The 22632-nt window shown below is 34.8% G+C and overlaps 1 protein-coding gene across 1 annotated transcript; it reads left to right on the plus strand.

The window, feature by feature from the left end:
- The first annotated feature begins 14799 nt into the window (after window positions 1–14799).
- On the plus strand, window positions 14800–18887 carry LOC149254257 (disease resistance protein RUN1-like). The gene is made up of 4 exons (XM_089457010.1): window positions 14800–15364; window positions 15471–16566; window positions 16684–16950; window positions 17097–18887. The coding sequence occupies exons 1-4, from the start codon at window positions 14853–14855 to the stop codon at window positions 18705–18707; spliced, it is 3486 nt and encodes a 1161-aa protein (XP_089313136.1). The 5' UTR covers window positions 14800–14852; the 3' UTR covers window positions 18708–18887.
- The last annotated feature ends 3745 nt before the right edge of the window (window positions 18888–22632 follow it).

Raw genomic sequence — 22632 nt, forward strand, 5'->3', positions numbered from 1 at the left:
CTTTGTCCCGACTAACTTGAACAATGTGGTCCAAAATCTGCCTGTAAAACGCGGATCTCTATCCGACACAATGCTCAATGGCATCCCCCAATACTTCACTATGTTCTTAAAGAACAACTCCGCAGTCCGCTCGGCTCCACAAGGCATCTTTGTCAGAACAAAGACAGCATACTTGGAAAAACGATCAACCACGACCATAATCCCATTATACCCCTGAACCTGTGGCAACTGAGTGATGAAGTCCATCGAGACACTCATCCATGGCCTCTCTGGAATCGGTAAAGGCTGCAACAGTCCTCCTTGCCTTTGAGTATCTGATTTGTCCTACTGACAAATGATGCACGTATGTACATACTCCTCCACATCCTCCCGCATCTTCTCCCAAAAGAATCCTCTCTCCAACAATGCCAAAGAATGACGCATCCCTGGGTGGCCAGCCCATGGCGAGTCATGGCATTCCTTCAAAAGGTGCCTCCTAAGCCCAGATGACTTTGGAACATAGAGTCGATTTCCAAAGAACAAGAACCCGTCTCATAGAAAGAACTTTCGTGTATTCCCCTCCTTTATATGCTTCACTACATTCTGTGTCGAAGTATCAGTTTCAAAACTTTCCTTGATCTTATTCTGCATCTCTTCTGACATCTGAATTCGACTCCTACTCCTAGCTGCCCGGTCTTCACCTTCCAATGTTGCAAGTTGTCCCTTCCTACTAAGGGCATCTGCGACCGCATTGTGCCTTCCCAGTCTATACTTGATAGTCATGTCGAATTCTGCCAAGAAGTCCTGCCAACAAGCTTGCTTCGCAGAAAGCTTCGGCTGTGATGCAAAATAACTGGTTGCAACGTTGTCCGTCTTGACAACAAACGGTTTCCCAATCAGGTAATGCCTCCATACATGAAGACAGTGGATGATGGCAGTCATCTCCTTCTCATGGTCCGGATACCTTCGTTCTCTATCCTGCAACTTCCGACTCTTGTACGCCACTGGATGCCCATCCTGCATAAGAACCCCTCCTATGGAAAAATCTGAAGCATCAGTGTGTACCTCAAATGGTCTCTCGAAGTCAAGTAACTTCAGTATCGGTGTTGTAACCATCCTCTTCTTCAAGTCATCAAATGCCTTCTGACATTTATCCGTCCAACTCCACCTCTTGTCTTTCTTCAATAGGTCTGTCAGTGCCGATGTCACCTTGGAGTACCCCTCTACAAACTTCCGTTGGTAGTTGGTCATGCCCAAGAACACCCTCATCTCATGGACATTCTTCGGTTCCACCCAGTCCTCGATCGCCTTCACTTTGCTCAGCTCCATCCGTATGTACCCTTGACCAACAATGTGCCCAAGGAACGGAATCTCGGTCTGAGCGAACACACACTTAGACTTCTTCAAGAACAACTGATTTGCCCTCAGTGCCTCGAACACCATCGCCAAGTGCTTCTTATGATCCTCCATGTTGTCGTTGAACACCACTATATCGTCCAAGTATACTACTACGAACAAATCCAAGTATGGTCGTAGGACATCATTCATCAAAGTGAGAAACGTAGCAGGAGCATTACACAACCCGAATGGCATAACAAGGAACTCAAAGCTACCATACCTTGTTACTATCGCGGTCTTCTTCTCGTCTCCTTCAGCTATCCGCACCTGATAATATCCATGCCTCAAGTCCAGCTTAGAAAACACTCGGGCTTTCGCAAGCTTGTCAAAGCAATCAACAGCAAATGGCAAAGGATACCTGTTCCTTACCGTCTGCTTGTTCAATGCATAGTAATCACAGCACATCCATAGCTCATTCGAATCCTTCTTTCACTGGAACAATATCGGAGCTCCATAAGGGGACCTTGAAGGTCTGATGAAACTTGCATCAGCTAACTCCTTTAGCTGTCGTTTCAATTCCTCCAACTTAGGCCCTGATAACCGATAAGGTGCTTTAGCCGGGGGTTGCTTTCTTGGCTCAAGCTCAATGCTATGGTACACTGCACGCCTTGGTGGAAGCTTCTTTGGTAGCTCATCAGGCATCAAATCTACATATTTGGTCAACACCTCAGAAATCTAAGCTGGAACAGGCATCCCCACTCCATCGCCTTCGACTCCCTTGAACATCACCACATATGTCTCCATATTTGACTCCTTCATAGCCTTCTCCAAACTCAGTGCCGAAACATGCTGCACCTTGACTTCCCTCCTTTGCCTATGAGTGGGCAAAGTCCAAGTTTGTGACTGTCCAACCAGCACCACCTCATCACAGAAGGGGACAACAATAGCCTTGTTGCCCTTCAATAAATCCTGTCCGAGTATCATATCAAAGTCATTCATCTCCATCACTGTGAAGTCCAACTGACCCTTCCAGTCTTTTATCTGCACAGGCACTTCGTGTGCCAAACCCGCCACTTTAGCTCTAGAGTTCACTGCCTTGACTTCCACATTCGATGGGAAGATCATCAGTCCAACCTCTTTTGCTAATCGTGTCGTCATGAAGTTATGAGTGGCCCCCGTGTCCACCAGAGCTTGAATGGTCTTGCCATGAACCATCAAGTCCACGAAACCCAGACTGTTCATCCATGATTTCTCCATAACTTTTCCCTGCATACATGTCTGTTCTCTGCGTTCATCAAGCAACGGCTTCACTCCCTGTGAACCTGCTCTGATACCACCTGTCACGCCCCCAATTCTTTTTTCGTTAAATTGGTCGGGTGCGGCACCGCCTAAGTAACCAACATCTTTCATTGTTAGCTTACTTTACGAACTACGCCTTAACATTCATCATTAAATCATGAATAACATATTAATGTGCGGAAACCATTAATATTAAAACATCAGCAATGTAGAACAGCAAGAGAACGACAGCACATGTAAAAGCAATCTTTTATTATATATGAAGAGTTTTTGTACAATGACCGGGAGCTTGGCTCCATCGGCGTTTATACCCAAGTCGGGCGCCCACCCATGCAAGAGCGCACGGTGGTCTCACCCAAGACTTAACCAAATTACAACACACACAAATCTTCTTTGTCGAATGAGTGGGCGCGCCCGTGCACAACCCACGCCCAACACAACCCAAGACCCGTGTAACACATTGGCGGGTGGGCGCCTTAGAACGACCTCCATCCGCGCCTTCAATCTCGTGTACAAGTCCGTGTAGACCGCCCGGCGGGCAGGCGCATAGCCTGCACCTCGCTGCGGCTCTATCTCCCTTGCTTGCACTTTTCCTTGACCGAAGAGCGACTTGCTTGGTGATGAAATGCCAAGTCTCATCGCTATGTTTATACCCTGCCATGCGTGGAGGTCGCGCCTTTGGCCGACCTTTCGTACACAACGCCAACCGTGCACGCCATCAAACAATGCGACATTGTATGCGGGTCGGCTCGCCCATGGTGCGGGACCGCCCCCCAACTCGCTCCATATTTGCCTTCGTCCTTGGTTGGCTAGCTCGTCAAGTCCTCCAACTCGCCATATAAACCCACGAACGCCCATTCATCCGCACATATGCCACGCCTTAGTCGCTCGCGGTTCTTCTTTCATGCCTTAGTCACATTTCGGAGTAGGTGGAGCGCGCGCTCGGTTGTCCAACGACCGCAGGGCGTTACACATCACATCTTAATTTAAAACATCATCATTTAACGGGATATAGTTACAGTTTTTGCAATGCACACTAGTTTAACTCGGTAACCAACAAATTTTTTTTTTTTTAACAAAGTTCTTTTTATATTAATGAAATATTTTTACCTTTTAACCAATGAGTGAAATCAGATTTTTTAACCAAAGTTGAGTATAGTTATAGTTTTTACAATACCTATTAATTTAACAATTCTTATTAGATTTTTTAACGGATTAATCTTTTTAACTTTTTAACCAAAATTCGTTTTATATTAATGAAATGCTTTTACCTTTTAACCAATCAAGTAAATCATCCTCTTATTTAGCATCGAGGCTAGAGTAAATTTAAATAATATTTTTCCTTGTAAAATTTTAGACTAATATTTTTCCTTGTAAAATTTTAGACTAATAATAAAGGTAATCATCTAAATATTCATGCGGATGAATGCTAACATTAAATCATAAACATTAAATTTCAAGTTACATACATCCTATCATGTATGTTATTTTATGCTATGTTGTGCTATTTAATGTTTATTTAATTTATTCTTTAACTCCCTTTTTCGTCTTTCATCTATTCTATTATTTATATGCTTCTTTATTTTATTCCCTTTTCTTGACAGCCTCCCTCATTTTGTTACATTGCCTTTGACATTATTTATGTACTTCTTTATTTTATTCCCCTTTCTTAACATCCTCCCTAATTTTGTGACCTGTCCTTTGACATGTTTTTACTTGGTGCTATATCACCATAAATAAAAATATTAACTCCAATCATTTCCATTAATATAAATAATACTTTATTTTTTATAATTAATAAATAATAGTTTTAGATCTTATAAATAATTGATTAATTTGTTTTTTATTTTAATTTTGTCTGTAGTAAAAATATTTATTTATTTTTATTAAATTATATATATTCTTAAAAGGTTTTTTTAAGTGATCTAGAATAAAAGTGAAATTCTTCAATATTGTTGTTAGTTGTTGCTAATCAAGATCACGGTTTACTCAATTTACTATCCCATAAAATGTGATAAAGTAACAAGTTGTCTCTAGTGAAGCTTTTTGAAAGTTTTTCTGATGGGTTTTTCTAGTCTAATTTCTCTAAAATCAGGCACGAATTTATTGAAATCACAAGCTTCATAGGTAACCCTTGCATAATCTAAGTGCCTTTGGGGTTTTTCAAAGTGTTGATCCATAGTCAAAAAACAAATTTAAATAACATAAATCAAGATTTCACCTTAATTTAAGTCCAAAAAATCGCACTAGAAACAACTCCATACAATAATCTGAGATTTCCCATTATTTCATTCCAAATATTAACAAACATAAACAAAACAAAAACATGTATAAATATTATTAAATTAAATTGAAATAAATATATTGATATTATTAAATTAACATAAAAATACCCTATTAATCTTCTATTGTTAATCTCTCTAAATGATCCAAAATGGATTTTGGATAGACTCCTAAGTCTAAGTGTTCCTCACAGAGGAAAATGAAAGTCCAAGGAAGTTCCTGGAAATAGCCCCATGGCAGAGATCTTTTCAATCTGGATCTACTGCAACTTGAATGGGCAAAAATGGACTTAGGATGCAGAAGTTATCGCAGAAAAAAGATGCCCTTTGTTCTTTGGAAAAAGAGGCAAAATACCCTAAAAAATGGCAAAAAAACCATTATAAAGGGAAATCGCATCAGAGATGGACTTAAGTGAAGGCGGAAGAAACCCCGATTGTCGATCCCCGACATATCGAGTCAGAAGCAGGCACATGCACATGACATAAGGTAAGGACCCCAGACCGATGCGATATTGCGATCACCGATATCGGCGGATCGGCATCGGTGATGGCATGAGACAAGGGATGGACCCCCAAGTCATTGTGCAACTAGGAAATAACAATGTTCATTTCAAAGAATAATTACTTCTACATAGTAAGAACGAAAGAATAAATCCTCCAATGCCGAAGGATCTCACAAAGAAATTCAAATTGCCTCATTCAATGGCAAAACTAGCGAAGCTTTCCTTCTTCAAGAAATCTACGAAAGTCTTTTTTTTTTTTTTAGGTTTGAATATATCTCTCTCAATCCAAATTGAAAGCAAGTTGGAAATACATCTCAAATTCTATGTCATATAACAATTTTTACGTGTTACTCTTCCACTTGTAATTCAAAGATAGTAGAAGTGGATATGTTAAGACTATATCGAAAGGAATGAATGATAAGCACAAAACCTTGTGAATACACTTGAAATTTCCAGTGAATTATCACATGTCAATAAAAGGAACAATATCACTAGAACAAGAAAGTCTATAATCATCTAAACCTAGAAGTTATAAAGGATACGAGTAAAAGAAATATCCTTACTTGAATTTGATCATCTGCCAACATCTTGAGATATAATGACAATAATATTTTTACATTTTGAAGATGAGTTGTGTTAAAACCTTATAAACAAAATATATATCCATCACCTTTGTAGAAGTATCTTGTCAAATGTATATGCCCTGAACCTTGGGGTTGAACTCAAGGAAGTTAAGAAAATCAATTGCAAGATGTTAAATTCAATTGGAGAACCTCTCATTACTTGGATTGAAAGAATGAGATGTTTGGAATAGTTTAATTGTTATTAAAGCATGGGAGGCACAATAGATATTTGAAGATATAGGGTTTGAAAGACTGAAAATCCCTAAGGTTTCTTAATACTAAAAAAATCTTGGGTTTATAGACAAAACCCTAGATTGAACCATCACTTGTGTAAAGAGCATATTTTTCTATCTTGGGTATGTAAACCATATTAGGCAAAAAGGGCTTTGACAAGAAATCCTTAGGGTTTATGAACAAAACCTTAGGATTGGATGTTTCCGCTAAAAGAAGAAACTCTAGCTATTGCAAAGAAGGAATGACATCATGATGAGGCCACTTCCTCTGCAATAAAATACTATACTAGAAGGATCCTTGTCATTTCAATTCAATAAAGTAAAAAATAAAATTCATTATTTTATGTATAGCCAAATTATCACCCTAACCTACCAAACCGTGGAGGATAAACGACATTAACGTAAATGATACAATGTTGTCTAAACTGATAAAGTTGTGGTCTATAAATGACACAAACGTACATGAACTACTTAAACGAATAGTGACATCTTGTTCTTCTGATTCCATTTGAAAAAAAAATTGTAGAATGATATTTGAAATGATAAAAAAATATTTAGCCAAACCAAATGAATTTTAAAAGATCCCAAACTATATATGTTATATATATGACACATTTAATGAAATTTACAAAGTACCAAATTATATATAAGCTTAATTTGATTTCATATTTTAGGAATATTTAAGAAATAACTAAAGAATATTACATCACCCATTGAGCGCAATATCATGAAAGACCTAAAGAAAATGAAATCCAACATTTCCATTATGGATATTTGGAAAATGAATCCCTAGCACAAGCCAATGATTAAGGCATCGATAGAATATTAATCTAAATTCATGTGGAAAGTTGTAGTGGCCAACTCTTAGTAGTATGAGAAAAGGAATAAGAGTTAGACCCCTCTACTCTTGCTAACCATCAAATTTTCAACTTGAATTTCCATTACTACTTGGTCAATGCTATATCCTACTATGAATGCAAGAAAGTCGAGGTTAATCCAACTAAAAAGTCAACTAGAATAATCTAATTAGACTAGAATGAAGTTAAGGTGATAGGAGAATCAAAATAGGCCCTCATTAGGTTCTCCGCAGACCCCTAAATCTATTAGATTATGAACATTGTGGTCATGGGCATTCATAAAGTCTTTGCATGCTAATAGCATGGATTGGTCTAGTAAACTCAAAGGATATTTTGCATCAAATTCGTCACATCTTTGGATTTTGTCGAGAGGAGTACTCTACAAGAATAATATATGAGAGAAAAATATCTGAAGCATAATTTCACCTTGTTAGAAGCACCCAATGAGCCATCAACTATAGAATTTTCTATCTGAGGAATTTATATGGTAGAGACCTTTTTTGAGAAATTTTATGTTCAACCCTCATTAATTCCTAAGCAACATTGATATGATATTACTCTTTCCATGCTAATGGAATGCCAATTAAGTGTTAGAAACCTAAAAAGTTCCCCTCTCGAAGCTAAAAATATGATCATAATTATTCATCTAGGTCCAAATCTAGATATTTGAACCTTTCCCTTTGACATGGCTAAATTTGTTAAAGGTGCAAGTGCTAAGTGTCTTATTACTAAGCCATTTAGGAACAGGACCTCCATCTCACGTAGGATGGAGTTTGAATGTACAAAAAATACTACTGAGTATGAAGCCCTAATTCAAGGGCTTAACATATTCCTAGATTTATGAGTCTAGATCCTTCACATTTATGGTAAAGCCCTAATTCAAGGGCTTAACATATTCCTAGATTTAGGAATCTAGATCCTTAAGATTTATGGTCACTCAGATATTATAGAATGAAAAATTCAAAATACCATTCAATATAATTCTCAACATCTCAAACTCTATCAATAGGAATCCCTAGCTCTAGTCACCAACCACATGGACTTCACTGGGGGAGCAATACCATACCATGTGCATTCATATTGGGGGATATATATTGAGGAAAAAATGACAATATATTGAGGATATAATAGGGGGTAAAGGGTTTGTATATTGGAAAGTGTAAAAAATGGAGCTCAAAGTTAATGGAAAAATATAAAGGGTATAAAAAATGTTAATGAAAAAAAGGATACCTATAATATTTAGTGAAAGTAGGGGTTTTTAAAATTGGTAAGGTGTATTGGGTTCATATTGGCAAAGGGTTAAATAATGTGCTTTTTAGAGGTGTTTTCCAGTATATAATCAAATTAAGGGTATTGTTTAGTATTGCATGAACACACGTGATATGTCATAGGTTCATTGAGTGAAGCCCCCATGTCACCAACTTCCTAGCTTTCAACATCAATTACATCCCCAAAAATAAAAACCAAGAAGATGATTCACTAGCCGTGGGAAATTTAATGCTTTAATGCTTAGAATAACTCAAGAAGGGTAGATTCTCAATGCATCTACTTTCAGATCCATAGTGCCCGACAATGTGTCAAACTAGAGATTTTTTCATGATGATTCAAAGATATCCATTTTCAAAAAAAAGGAAAACCTTCAAGGTCATATTAATTGACAATGAACTACATGATTCTCAAATCAACAAATATTCCAATCCATTGATCAATCCTCTACCATAGAAATTCACATATCTATGAGTTGCAGAACTGCTTTATTATTAAGTATGGTGAAAGGGTTCTCTTGATAAAGAAATGCAAAATCTATGGCTAATGGTAAATTATGCAAAGCGCGACTAAATTCATTAACATATGTTGTTATGATAAATTTGTTTTCAATCATTAATACATCCAATAGCTCAGTTATAGAACATGCCTTAAGTGTTCCATTAGAGATAAATTGCAATGGACTAGTGTAGATAAATTGCAATAATTCCATGAAGGCCACTTCCTCTGCAATAGAATACCAGACCAGAAGGATCCTTGTCAATTCAATTCAATAAGGTGAAGTGAGTGAGTTAAAACTACTACCTTATTTTCTTCCCATTCACTTTAATTATATATCTCTCAAGGCTGCGAAGAAAGATACAAGGAATACAGTATCATGCATACCATCCAATCCCATCCTTTCCCATAGGTAATCAAGACTCAACTTGTTTCTTTTTACTTATTTTTGTCTTATGGGCACCCAACAATGAAATGGAAACATAACTCCATATATATAGATTGAGACCCCCTCTTTCTATAATATGCTATACCACTTTAGCCTCTGCCTCCATAGGTTCTGCATTAGTATTTCCAACTCGATCTACCACTACTTAGGGGTCTTGAATTGAAATTGATGTAATGGGCTCTGCCTTCATAAGTTCTCCATATCGATCCACTAATGCTCCATCCATATCAACACCTACCAAGAAAACCACTTCTACAGGTAAAGATATTGCTCAGAAAAGAAAGTCTTCTCTAAGATCGATTTATCGCTCTATTTTCCCAAACTATTTACCCATCCACCCTAATCACCAACAGAGTCACTCACTCATTCATATGAGTGGTGCTTCTGGGCTTTGAATGGGAGTATGATCCTCACAATGTATGTAATGATCGTCATTATTGCTTCCTTTGATCCCAATGAAGAGAGGAACCGGTACTTCGCGGAACATTGGCCAACATCTAGGCTTCCTCTAATTCCTTTGATAAGTTCTATACTTCTATCTCATCTCTTCGGATTATCTAAAATAAAATTCACTTTGCGAGTATTTTATGTATAACCAAATTATAACCCTAACATCTCAAATTGTGGAGGATAAATAACATTAACCTAAACCATACACTGTTTTCTAAACTGATAAAGTTGTGGTCTCTAAATGACACAAACATACCTGAACAACTTAAATGAATAGTGAAGTCCCATTCTTCAAATTGGAGCATTCCATTTGAAGAAAACTTTATAGAACGATATTTGAAATGATAAAAAAGTATTTTGCCAAGCCAAATTAATTTTAAAATATCTACCCAAAAAATATATGTGCTATATATATGACAAATTAATGAAATTTACAAAATATCAAATTATATATAAGATTAATTTGATTTCATATTTTAGGATTTTTTTAAAACTAACTAAAGGAAATTAATTCACCCATTAAGTACAACATCATGAAAGACCTAAATGGAATGAAATCCAACATTTCCATTATGGATATTTCAAAAATGAATCTCTAATAGCACAAACCAATGATTAAGGCATCGATAGAAGCTTAGTCTAAATTCATGTGGAAATTTGCAATGACCAACTCTTAGTAGTATGAGAAAAGGAATAAGAGTTAGACCCCTCTATTCTTGCTAACCTTCAAATCTTCAATTAGAATATACATAACTACTTGGTCAATTTTATATCCTAATATGAATGTGTTGGTTCTCAGAATGTCCTCGTAACTGACAACAACCTAAGAATACATTCATTGAGGATCCAAGATCCTCCCAATCTAGGTGACAAGGGCTAACCTCCCTTTCACCACAAGGAGGTATTCCTTGGTATTAGTGTAAATTAAATAGTTGTTGGAAAGTAATGTAAATTAAATATATATCAAATTAAACAAACAAATATGGCCATGTTATTGATATGAAAGTGTGTTGTTAAAATGAAGAGAGGTTAAGCTTTAAGGAATGGTGCTTATAATAATTAAAAGATCAACAATTACAACTAAAACCTTATGTAACGAGAAAATGAAAAAACGCAAATTAGAGATGAATATGACGAAGAAAAGAAAATAAATAGAGTGTTAGTGGTACTTGAATCCACAATTGTTGGCTCCCCACCATAATGAAAAAGAACAAAATATCATAATATCATGTATTATTACAGTCCATTCTCCCCCTAAGGACAAGCATTAAGAACATGTTCATTTACGGATAGTATGAATACTCGAAAACAAACAAATCCTCTAATTTCTGTGACAAAATAATGTTAATCAAGTCAACTACGAGCTTGTGAACATATATCGATATTCAAGCACATAAATTATAAAAATAAAAATAAACAAAAAGAGCATAATTATTGTGATACGGGATGAAATATTGTAATAAAACCAACCAATATCAAGTGTTTTTAGTCGATAAAACAATGCATATAACGCAAATATCCTAACTCTGATTCCTATGATAATATTAATATTTGAAAGGATCAATAATTAAGTAAGGTACTGCAGTATAAACAATTAATCAAGTCTGTAAACTGCAAACTACATCAGAAGACAAAATGGAAATGAAAAGGGAAACTGAAGAAAAAAAAATTGCAAATTGCATAACAAAATATTATAAAATCATTATTAATCGGTCTGTGTAACAAATGCAATCACAACGTACCAAATCATAAGTTTGTTTGGTCTCCAAAGTTGTTTGGCTCCGTCTTCTCCCGCTAACCCCTCGAATGAGAAAATGGGGGGTTTTCCTTATAATCGTCTGAATAATAAAAAAGAAGATAAGAACTAATTTTAAAGCTCCATTATGTTTCGAAAACCATGGAAGACTGCATATTATCAAACTTTGAAATAAAACTTAATAATCTCCTCTTAAATATTAATCTTTCCTCCATAATTAACTTCTGCATTAAATAAACCAAATTTAGCCCATAAATAATTAGATAAAGGTCAAAAGTAAACTATTGTAAATGAATTTATTACCTCCCTTTTTGAAAGGCTTTCCAAAATGACTGACCATAAAATAGGTTATATTAGAGAAAAATAGCATGGGAAAAACCGTGGGTTGTGAAAACTCGGAGTCAAAAAAATCGTTGGTAATTTGACTAAGTCAAAATGTTTAGATAACATAACATAATAATAAACATAAAAGGGCAATGTTTAGATAACATAACATAATAATAAACATAAAAGGGCATTACAACATATCATCGTTGGTAATTTGATTAAGTCAAAATGTTTAGATAACATAACATAATAATAAACATAAAAGGGCATTACAACATATCTTCGATACTCAGTCGGAGAGTTCCTATCGATGCAAAAATCATGCCATAATAAAAGATAACATACAGAGGATCAAATAACTATATTGTAAAATATATAGTGATGTCTATGGAATTTCTAATTTTAGGGCTCACAATATATCTTCATTCCAAGTTGGTGGTGTCATGGTTGTAAGAATCCTTTGCTTTTATAAACATTTCCTTGAGAGCAATGATTCCTAAATCTAAAGATTTGGTGTGTAATCTTCAAAATATAAAATTCTATCATATTTTTAAAGAAATTATTCAAGGGATTGGTAAAGAGGAAAATGAAGTAGTGAAGTAGGATGCAAGGTCTTAGGATATCTAAGTTTAAAAATCTTGTGTATATTCTTCAAAATATAAAATTATATCATATTTTTATAAAGAAAATATTCAAGCATTCACAAAAAAGAATAATAAAGTAGTGAAGTGGAGTCAGGGTTTAAGATGAGTATCGACTTACTATCAAAAACAATTTTGGAATTGACCACATTGAATACAACAATAAGTAACAAGAGACTCTTAGCACAAAAGCATGTGGCTTAGTATTTAGTCTTGTGATAAGTGAGACTTTTTGTTTTATGGACAAAGCACTCAACCCAAAGTTCTAATAATTACCATAATTGATATAAATAAACATTTAGTATTAATTTTTCACAAATTAAAGAAAATCTTAATCATTATAGGATTTTATCCTAATAATTAGCATATACTTGAGAAACAGTGTATATAAAATTTAAAATGGTTAATGTTGTGAATTTTTTCAATAATATTATTTTTTTTAATAATTAACAAAGATTTATTTATTAAAAACTAAAATTAATATGAAAAATATTGATAAAGATTGAGGTGGTTATTTATAAAGTATAGACTAATTGGTTTGTATGAAGTTTAGTGGTCGTCAATTCTCTAATTTAAACTTCATGGGAGAAGATAGAAATTACTTTTAGATAGTATTAAACTATCCCAAAAATCGTCCTTACACATTTATTTTTCATTTACACATTTATCTTTATAACTTAAAATATTAAATTATTTACACAAATTCAAATAATACGCAATTTCTTTTTTTTTACTTTAGACAATGTTAATTAATATTTAGGACAAACCATTTAACACTTCCAACACTATGCATAACTCATTCAATAGTCCACTTATCACCTTTCCATGTTTGAGTTTATTATTTTATATTTATTATTATACCTTTAGATCTTATCATTTTTATCATTTTATTGTCAATTAATAAAACATATGTAATGAAATAATAATTAATTTATTATAACGTATTCAATTTTTCTTTCTTTTGATTGGGTATTAGTTTGTGGTTGACCAAAAATTTATGACAGTTATCCATAGTTTAACATTAGAATTTTTTTTTTTCAAATTAATTTATTTGTAAGGTGATTGGTTGAGGTTTTATTATGGGTTATTTAATAACTTCTATTTTTATTAATTACTAATTTTTTGTTTTTAGTTTTAATTCTTTTTTATTTTGATTTTTTTTTCTTTTTATTATTTCTATTTTCATGAATTATATTTTTTCACCATATTTTCAATTTAACTTATTATTATATTAAAAATATATTTTAATAAATTTATAAACCATTATATATATATATATACCATATAAATTGATTATATTTTTTGATTTTTTGTAATGATATTCACTAATACAATATTTTAGTAATTATTTTATTTAATTAAACCATATTTAAGTTAAGCTTCAAGTACTAATTATTATATAAACTTTATCACATTCACTTCCCCCACAAACAAAGTCGTTTTCATGGCAGTAAAAACGCGTTGAAACACACATTCCATCCGTGCTTCTGCTTTTACCGACGCGATAGAGCATATGATGCTTAATAATTATTATATATATAATCCTTATATATATAATAATTATTATATATATAATCCTTATATATATGCAAAGGTAGTTCAACAGTTCTGGAATTTTAAATTTATTTTTTGCTGGGCAACTGGAAAAAATTTGACGATGGATTTGTTGTTTGTTCTTTTGTATTTTTTTTATGGATTTGTTTGATATTTTTGGTGTTTGTACTTTTTATAGAATTTTTTTTTACAATTTTCGAAATTGGAATAGTTTAGTCCTGTCTCTGTATTTGTTTTGTATTTATAAAAATCTTATTTACAACTGATCACCAAAAATGACCATTAAAATAGGTGCGGTAACTAAAGACAGATTTTCAAAATTAGTCTCTATTTAAATTGCTCCTTAAAATTCATGAATTAAATACTTATCCATTAGATTTACCGTTTCAAAATTTTGTCCTGGTCTAATTTCAATACATTTCCTTACCAAGGTTCAAAACGAAAAAAACACCGAAAAAACAAAAACAAAACCAAAAACGTTATCCGTAAAGTCAAATTCCAGATCAACCAGGGGCCCATCTTCTCAATTACTAGACACCATCCATGTCCAGTTGTATACCAAATTCACTTCACCCACCAGCATAAATGTAGCCGTCGTTTTCATGCCAGATAAAACGCGTTGAAACATTTGACTCTCAAGTGTTTAATGGACCGGTGAATATGCATCTTTCAAGTGTTTAATGGCTATAAATTTCTCATTTTTCATTGCAATCTTTTACAAAATTTTTGCTCTTCTCATCATTTTCCTACCGAATTTTCTCCGTCGCTAATTGCTTCATTTCTATTTTCCAATCGCCAATGGCTGCATCCTCCTCCACCGCTGCTGCATCCAACTTGAACTACGATGTCTTCCTAAGTCATCGTGGTGTGGATGTAAAGAAAACTTTTGCCAGCCATCTGTATCGGCGTCTTTCTTCATTTGGATTGAAAGTGTTTCTGGATCAGCCTGAATTGCAAAGGGGAGACTATTTCGCTCCACAGATTGAAGATGCTATTCGATCGGCCTCTGTACATGTGGCCATTTTGTCTCCCGGATATGCTGACTCAGAGTGGTGCTTAAATGAACTCCTCCTGATGTTGGACTCATGGGCGCCCATTATTCCAGTTTTCTACCATGTGAGCCCAACTGAGCTTAGGCGGACGACGGGCAAGTATGGTGAAGCCCTAGATAACCTCGCAAGGAAGACTACGTGTGACCCTCATACTGGTGAAAAGAGGTCGCGGTACGACCCCATCACGATTGAAAATTGGAGAAATGCTCTTTCTCGTGTCTCAGGAATAAGCGGCTTGGAGCTGGATGGATTTAACGGGTGAGAACTCAAATTCTTCTTTGGCTACTATATTATTTTTGTTATTTTATGTTGCATAATATAGGGATAGACTTCCTTTTCTCATTCGTTTATGGTGAATAACCAGAGATGAGGGGTTGCTGTTAGAGGAAGTAGTTGAACTGGTGCTGACAAAGGTGACAAAACGAACACTGGAGGTTGCTAAATATCCAATAGGTTTGGATGATAAAGTAAATGATTTAGAAAATACTGTCCTATTGCAGCTACAGCAAAGCGGGAAACCTCAGATCTTGGGGATCGTGGGGTTAGGTGGTGTAGGAAAGACCACCTTAGCAAAAGAAATTTTCAATAGGAAAAATCCAGATTATAGTAAATCCTGTTTTTTAGATGATGTAAGAGATAATGCACATAAGGGCACTTTAAATTCGTTGCAGTGTAAACTTCTTCAGAGCTTGACAGGATCGCATTATCCAATAAATAGTGTTGCTCAAGGTATAGGGATGCTCCGGATGCATCTCTCATGTTCTAAAGCCTTGGTAGTTTTAGATGATGTGGATCATGTTGATCAGGTAGATGCACTTTTGCCAATTGGAACTGTTCCCCACTCCCATAGCTTAATATTGATTACATCTAGGAACAAAGATGTTCTCATAAGCTCAAAAGTCGAAGAGTCGTCAATATATAACCTAGCAGGGCTTGAGAGACAACACTCCTTGGAGCTCTTTTGCTCCCATGCCTTCAACCGACCATATCCACTCCCAGGATTTCACTATCTGGTACATGAATTCGTAGAAGCTTGTTATGGATTTCCGTTATCTTTGAAAGTAACTGGGGCACTTCTTTATGGAAAAGAAAAATCTGACTGGGAAGACGAATTGCGGAGTCTTCAGCGAACACTTCCTCATGACATAAGGCTGAGCCTTAAAAGAAGTTATGATTCACTCAATAGAGAAGAACAAGATATATTTTTAGATATTGCATGTTTTTTGCAAGGACAAAACAAGGATAAGGCTATTAGAATATGGAACGCGTCAGGCTGGGAAGGTAGGAAAGGATTTCAAAAATTACGGAACATGTGTCTTGCAGAAGTGGACAGTAAAAATGATATACAAATGCATGACCACCTCAGAGATATGGGGAGATATCTTGCTGAAAATCCAGGGTTGCCCTGTCGTCTTTGGCATTGGACATATAACACCATCGATGATTTGTTGCAGCAACCGGTAAGTGCTAAATCATTCAATCAAATTAATTCTCAATCATTTTCTATTTTTTTATTAATTCTTCCATCAATTTAGCAGAAGTAATGGATAATTATTATCTGCTTCGAGAATGGGCAGGCAAAAACCGTGAGGGGAATCAGAATGGTTCTTGATGAGTACGATGATGCAGTGGACGGCATTCATATGAGAAGGTTGCAACTTCTTGATACTGAACATGTTCTCGTGGACCGCATTTTGACCCAGGTTCAGTCTCCAAATCTCGTATGGCTGCGTTGGAGCAACTGTCCCTATTCTTTCCTGCCTTCCTCGATTTCAATGAGGAATTTGAGGGTTCTAGAAGTTCAAGGGATGCGATTGATAAGTCTGTGGGAAAATGATTCGGAGGTACTTTGGATGCGTTGAATTAAATTAACTGTTTATTTGCTACTGATATTCATATGGTAATTCATATTGTAGGGAAGGATCTCCAATATGTTCTAAGGGTAAAATTTCTTTGGAAGACAATAACAATACATGTGAACATTCTGCAGGCACCTTTAGAGTTGCGGGAGTTACAGATTGAGAGCCCCTTGTACTCCATTCCAAATTCTATAGGGCTGCTGAAGCACTTAAAGCGGTTCGCAATTGGTCTTGCTGGCATGGGCTTCCCTTTTCCATCTAGACCTCAGAAAGTTCCACAGGTGTCGGAAAGTTCCACAAAAATGAAGTCACTGGAGAAGAGCTTTGGCAATTCAACCAACCAGCTGTCTCAGTGTCAATTATCTCAGTGCTACGCTTTGGAGAGGCTGTCGGAATCTTCTGGTAGTTCAACAAACGTCCGGCACCTGCAGCTGTTTAGTCAGATCTGCCCTTTGAAGTTACTGCCGGAGAGCTTTGGTAATTTAACTAACCTCGAGCACATCCAGCTGTCCCAGTGCTCCGCTCTGAAGAGGTTGCCAGAATCTTTTGGCAATTTAATCAACCTCCAGCATGTCCAGCTATCTCAGTGCTCCGCTTTGGTGAGCCTGCCAGAATCTATTGGAAATTTAAGCAACCTCCACCACATCCAGCTGTACAAATGCTCCGCTTTGCGCTGGCTGCCAGATTCTCTGGGTAATTTGACCAACCTCCACCACATCCAGTTGTCTAAGTGCTACGGTTTGGAGAGGTTGCCGGACTCCTTTTGTCAATTAACTAATCTCCGCTCTCTAAATTTGGAGGACTGTGTTGATTTATTCATGTCCAGCGAAACACTAGGAGATATCAACACGCTTGAGCGCATAAATCTGTCTGGTTGCATAAATCTGTCTGGTTGCTTGAGAATTACAATACTGCCTCCACAAGTGGCACATCAGAGGTCTCTTAAACAGTTACGTTTGAGAGGTACAAATTTAAGAGAATTGCCAGATGCAATTGGAGGGGCAAGCCTTTTGGAAGTTCTGGAAGTAGGAAGCCCCTTGCTGGAGACGCTGCCACCTTCACTATGTACCTACTTAAGAAACTTGACGGAATTGCAGCTTTGTGCATGTGATAGCTTGAGATCTCTGCCGCCTTCGCTTGGCCTGTTAGATCAGTTAATTGAGTTGACTGTAAAAGATTGTCCGTTGATAAACGAATTGCCATTTATGAAGGAAGGCAGCATACTTCCGCGGCTAAAACAGTTACAGGTTTCTGGAACAGGGATATCAGAGATATCATTTGGTCAAGGTGTATGCGTCAACCTTCGACATCTTACCATCAGTGACTGCAATAATGTGGAGGAGGTTGGAACATTGCCACATACACTCATATATTTAAGCTTCAGTGATTGTCATAGTTTGAGAAGAATAGATCAGATTTATGGCCTTGCAAGACTTCAGACACTGGACATTTCTGGTTGCACAGAGTTGGAGGAGTTGCCCAGTATTGAAACATTGGTATCTCTGAGCAAACTTGATGCAGGTAGATGTGTGAGTTTGAAGAACATACGGGGATTGGGGCAGCTGACAAAGTTCCAGAATCTAGTGGTTAAAGGGTGTTCTGAGTTAGAAGAGCTGGAAGGCATCCACCATTGTGTGTCGTTGTGGAAGCTTGATGTCAAAGAATGTCCCAAACTACGGTGGAGTGAGGGAGTAGTGGAGCTGCTGCGCCAAAGAAATGGGTTCTGCTTCGAGGGCGTTTAATTAAGACATTATTTAGTAGAGTGCTATTTTTGAAATTGGGTTTATCCCTTATTTGATTGTTGTTATTTGGGAGTTAATTTTTCTCCATGGTAATGGTTAATTTCCAAATGGAATAAAGCTATTTTATTAGAAGATAATAGATATATTGAAAATATAAAAATGATTATTCTACTTTTAGTCCAGTACATTATAGAAGAGATGTAATATTATTTAAATTATTAGGTTGTGAATCTTTTAGGTTTCATGTAATTTTTTCCTAAGCTATATTATTTTTCTTAATGTAACTCATAAAGCATAAAATTTCAATGTTTTTTTTCCAAAACGATGGATTTGATTAAAGTTTTCCAAAAAGGATGATTTGATTGGGGGCCAAAGCTAGTGCAACTACAAGTGTCAATTGATATTTCGAAAAAACAATTTGGTCTTCTATAACATGGGTATGGTAATCCTGCTTCTGCAACGAGGGCTTTTTCTATAAAATGGATATGGTAATGCTGTGCTCCTGCCAGGAGGGCTTTTCCATATTTGAAGACACAGTAGAAGCTTTGTGGGAGTAGTGTTATGGCGTTTTTAATTTTGTTACAGGTTGGGTTGTCTTCCAGTTAGGTTTCAGCTGACATTTGATGCAGCGGAAACGTGTTATCTGGTGAGGGGAAAGGTGCGATCTTATGAATACGTTTGAGTTAGGTGCTAACGATTTGGTAGTGTTACCCAGGGGCTTCAGCTGCACATGTGATGTCTCTACATCTGTTAACAAAACATTATAAATTTGGCCACTGATATAGTGGAACTTCGTCATTCCTACTGCTTCCTGTTTTGCGCAGAAGTATTTATCAGTTTACGATTTACAATGCCGGTGTATATCTATGTATTTGTTTGGGAGTAGTTTATTGAGGTTGAGGAATTGTCTGAATCCTTAAAGACTACGACTGATCCTCGAAGTATAATGAACGGAAAAAAAAGCATGTCGTTCCAACATATGATCTTTATGATACCTGATATTATTTCTCGGATACCTGATTGTATTCGATCAGGACCGGATCTGATTTAAGGAATCAAATGGGTGGGAAATGTCTATTATATACCTAGATGGTTGAAATCAAGGTAAAAAAATTTCAAAAAATCATGTAGATGCAATATTTAACTTATGTTTTTAAAATAAAATATATTCAACCCCATCAAAAAATTCTAAATCACCTAAAATCTTGAAATTTAATAATTTTAATTTAGATTTACAAAAATCCTTCAATTTTTTCGACAATGTAACCAAAATTACTCTAATTTTCAAGCCAAAAAACAATATATTTAGACTACAGGATTTGGGTTGACCCTCTTCTGAAAACTCTGAAGGAACTGAATCTTTAAACTATAGACAGTCGTGTACCACCGCTGGAGAAATATATCGAAAATACTAGTAATGGCAAATAGAATATGATATTACATTTATTTAAAGTTTGGCAGTGATATTAAAATCATCTGTACCAGAATCAGCCGCAACGTCGTTACATATAGGCAGGATTATATAAGAACAGGCGTTCTCTACACTGACGGCAAATTTGTTTGGAGAGCCAAAACTTTTTAGAATCATTCATTATTTTTCTAAATTTTAAAATTAATTATTTTTTTCTTAAAAAATTTAAAGATTAGGAGTATTTGAACTTTGTTTTGATTTTGAAATAGATTTAACATTGTTAAAAAATTTTGGGTACTTTTAAATACTTAAATTTTATTTAATAACTGTAACCAAAATTTTCGAAAAAAATTCAAATTTTATAAAAAATCATACCAAAATTTTTAGACAAATTTACAACTTATTAAACTATACATATAAAAAACAATCCACATATGTGAGCCGAAGTTTGTAAAACATTTGCCAATTCAACCTCTTGGAGTAGAAGTTTGTAAAACATTTGCCAATTCAACCTGTTGGAGTAGGTGATGCAGTTTTAACGTTCCAAATTTTCTGAATTCAATGGACAGAAATACACCCATAACATCAGGTAGAGTATGTTTCGTCACCGCTAATTTCTCATAAGCGTGTATTTATTTATTTATTTTTCTTTAACTCCTCTCTGATTTATTCTTGCTAATTGCTTAAGCGTCCAATTTCATTTTAGGTAGATATTCGGAAAAAAGCAAACCATATCAAACAACCCATGAGCCATACTTTTGTTCATACACTAATAGTTTTTAATAGGTTTTTTATAAAATATAATCTTTAATAAGATTATGTTTTTTTGAGTCTAAAATGCATTTTTAAATGCATAAATAGATTCAATATCTTAAAAATCTCTTAAAGCATTAAATCTTTGCAAATTAAACAACTTCAAGTTGTAATTTTTAAACATTTCTATTGGATTTTGAACAAAATTGACTAAAAAAATTATTCAGAAAAAACTATTTATCTATTTTTCTTTTGTTGTTTAAAAATCTCTCATTAGATTTTCACCTAAATAGTACTTACAAAATTTGTTTCAATAATACTTTGTGTGGTCACTATCATCTATTGTATAGTGAAGGAACAAAGTTTTGTTAGATTTTGTATCATACCCATTGAATAGTCTACAATACATTTAAAGAAAGTAAAATTACTGACTGTTTTTTAGCTTCATGTATCAGTCAGCCTATATGTAGTATGTGACTTATCTGATATTAATACATATCTTGCTTTTTTAGTATTGGAAAAAAAAAATTCACTGAATCAAAACATAAAATTCCTTCTAAAATAATTTCATTTACAGAAACAACTAATAATATGCTTCAAATAATATTTATAACATTTCCTAACTTCCAAACTTCAAAGATCTTCATTCCTCTCCCAACATAGTTCTTTGGTTGTCAAAACCTTACTCTTTTTCTCTCGAATTTATTGCAAAATATAATAATAGTCACTATCAGCAATAAATGAATTGTGGGAATTCAGGTGAATGTTGTTCCCAGGATAATCGTCAAGTTTTTCTCCTTTGTATTATGTAGAATGCGTCCTCGAGTATGCATATGTAAGTAGAGGTTTCCACATTAACTACAACAAACCAAAAACATAGATTTTTTTTTATCAAGGTTAGGTTGATACTTCCATGACGACGCTTTTAGCAAAATATTATCCATTCTCTTCCTCTGGCTCTTCATTGAAATACATGGACTCTGTTGTTTTCTCCCGATCCTCCTCTTAAGATTGCTTGGCTCGTTGGACTATTTCGGCCATTTTTTTGCTTAATTGACTCTTTGTCGCGCATGCTTCTTTTGTCATTTCACGAATTTTTGCCCGGGCTTGCTTTTGTGTTTGATTTATTTTATCCTCCCAAAAATATTTTGTAGTTGGGTTTTTTAAGAAAAATATAATTAATGAATTGGATTTTATGTTTTTAAATAAGTTATATTAGAGAAAAATATTAGGGGAAAAAACAGGTTGTCAAAATTTGGAGCCAAAAAAATCGTTGGTAATTTGACCAAGTCAAAATGTTTAGATAACATAACATAATAATAAACATAAAAGGGCATTACAACATATCTTCCATGTTGAGTGGGAGAGTTCCTGTAGATGCAAAAATCATGCCAATCAAATAACTATATTAAGATTTTAAGATTCATGTAAAATATATAGTAATGTCTATGGAATTTCTAATTTTAGGGCTCATAAGATATCTTCATTCCAAGTTGGTGGTGTCATGGTTGTAAGAATCCTTTGCTTTTATAAGCATTTCCTTGAGAGCAATGATTCCTAAATCTAAAGATCTTGTGTGTAATCTTCAGAATATAAAATTGTATCATATTTTTAAAGAAATTATTCAAGGCATTGGTAAAGAGGAAAATGAAGTAGTTAAGTAGGATGCTAGGATATCTAAGTTTATAGATATTGTGTATATTCTTCAAAATATAAAATTATATCATATTTTTATAAAGAAAATATTCAAGACATTCACAA

The sequence above is a fragment of the Pinus tabuliformis genome, chromosome 7, assembly GCF_031772625.1.
Source record: "Pinus tabuliformis cultivar Carrire ecotype Pingquan chromosome 7, CPIR1, whole genome shotgun sequence".
Classification (NCBI taxonomy): domain Eukaryota; kingdom Viridiplantae; phylum Streptophyta; class Pinopsida; order Pinales; family Pinaceae; genus Pinus; species Pinus tabuliformis.

Excerpts from the sequence above, each read along its gene's own strand:
- LOC149254257 (XM_089457010.1), top strand. The coding sequence starts at position 14,853 with ATGGCTGCATCCTCCTCCACCGCTGCTGCATCCAACTTGAACTACGAT. Across the intron at positions 16,567-16,683 it reads ATGATTTGTTGCAGCAACCG|GCAAAAACCGTGAGGGGAAT; the intron begins GTAAGTGCTAAA and ends GAGAATGGGCAG. Across the intron at positions 16,951-17,096 it reads TGTGGGAAAATGATTCGGAG|GCACCTTTAGAGTTGCGGGA; the intron begins GTACTTTGGATG and ends AACATTCTGCAG.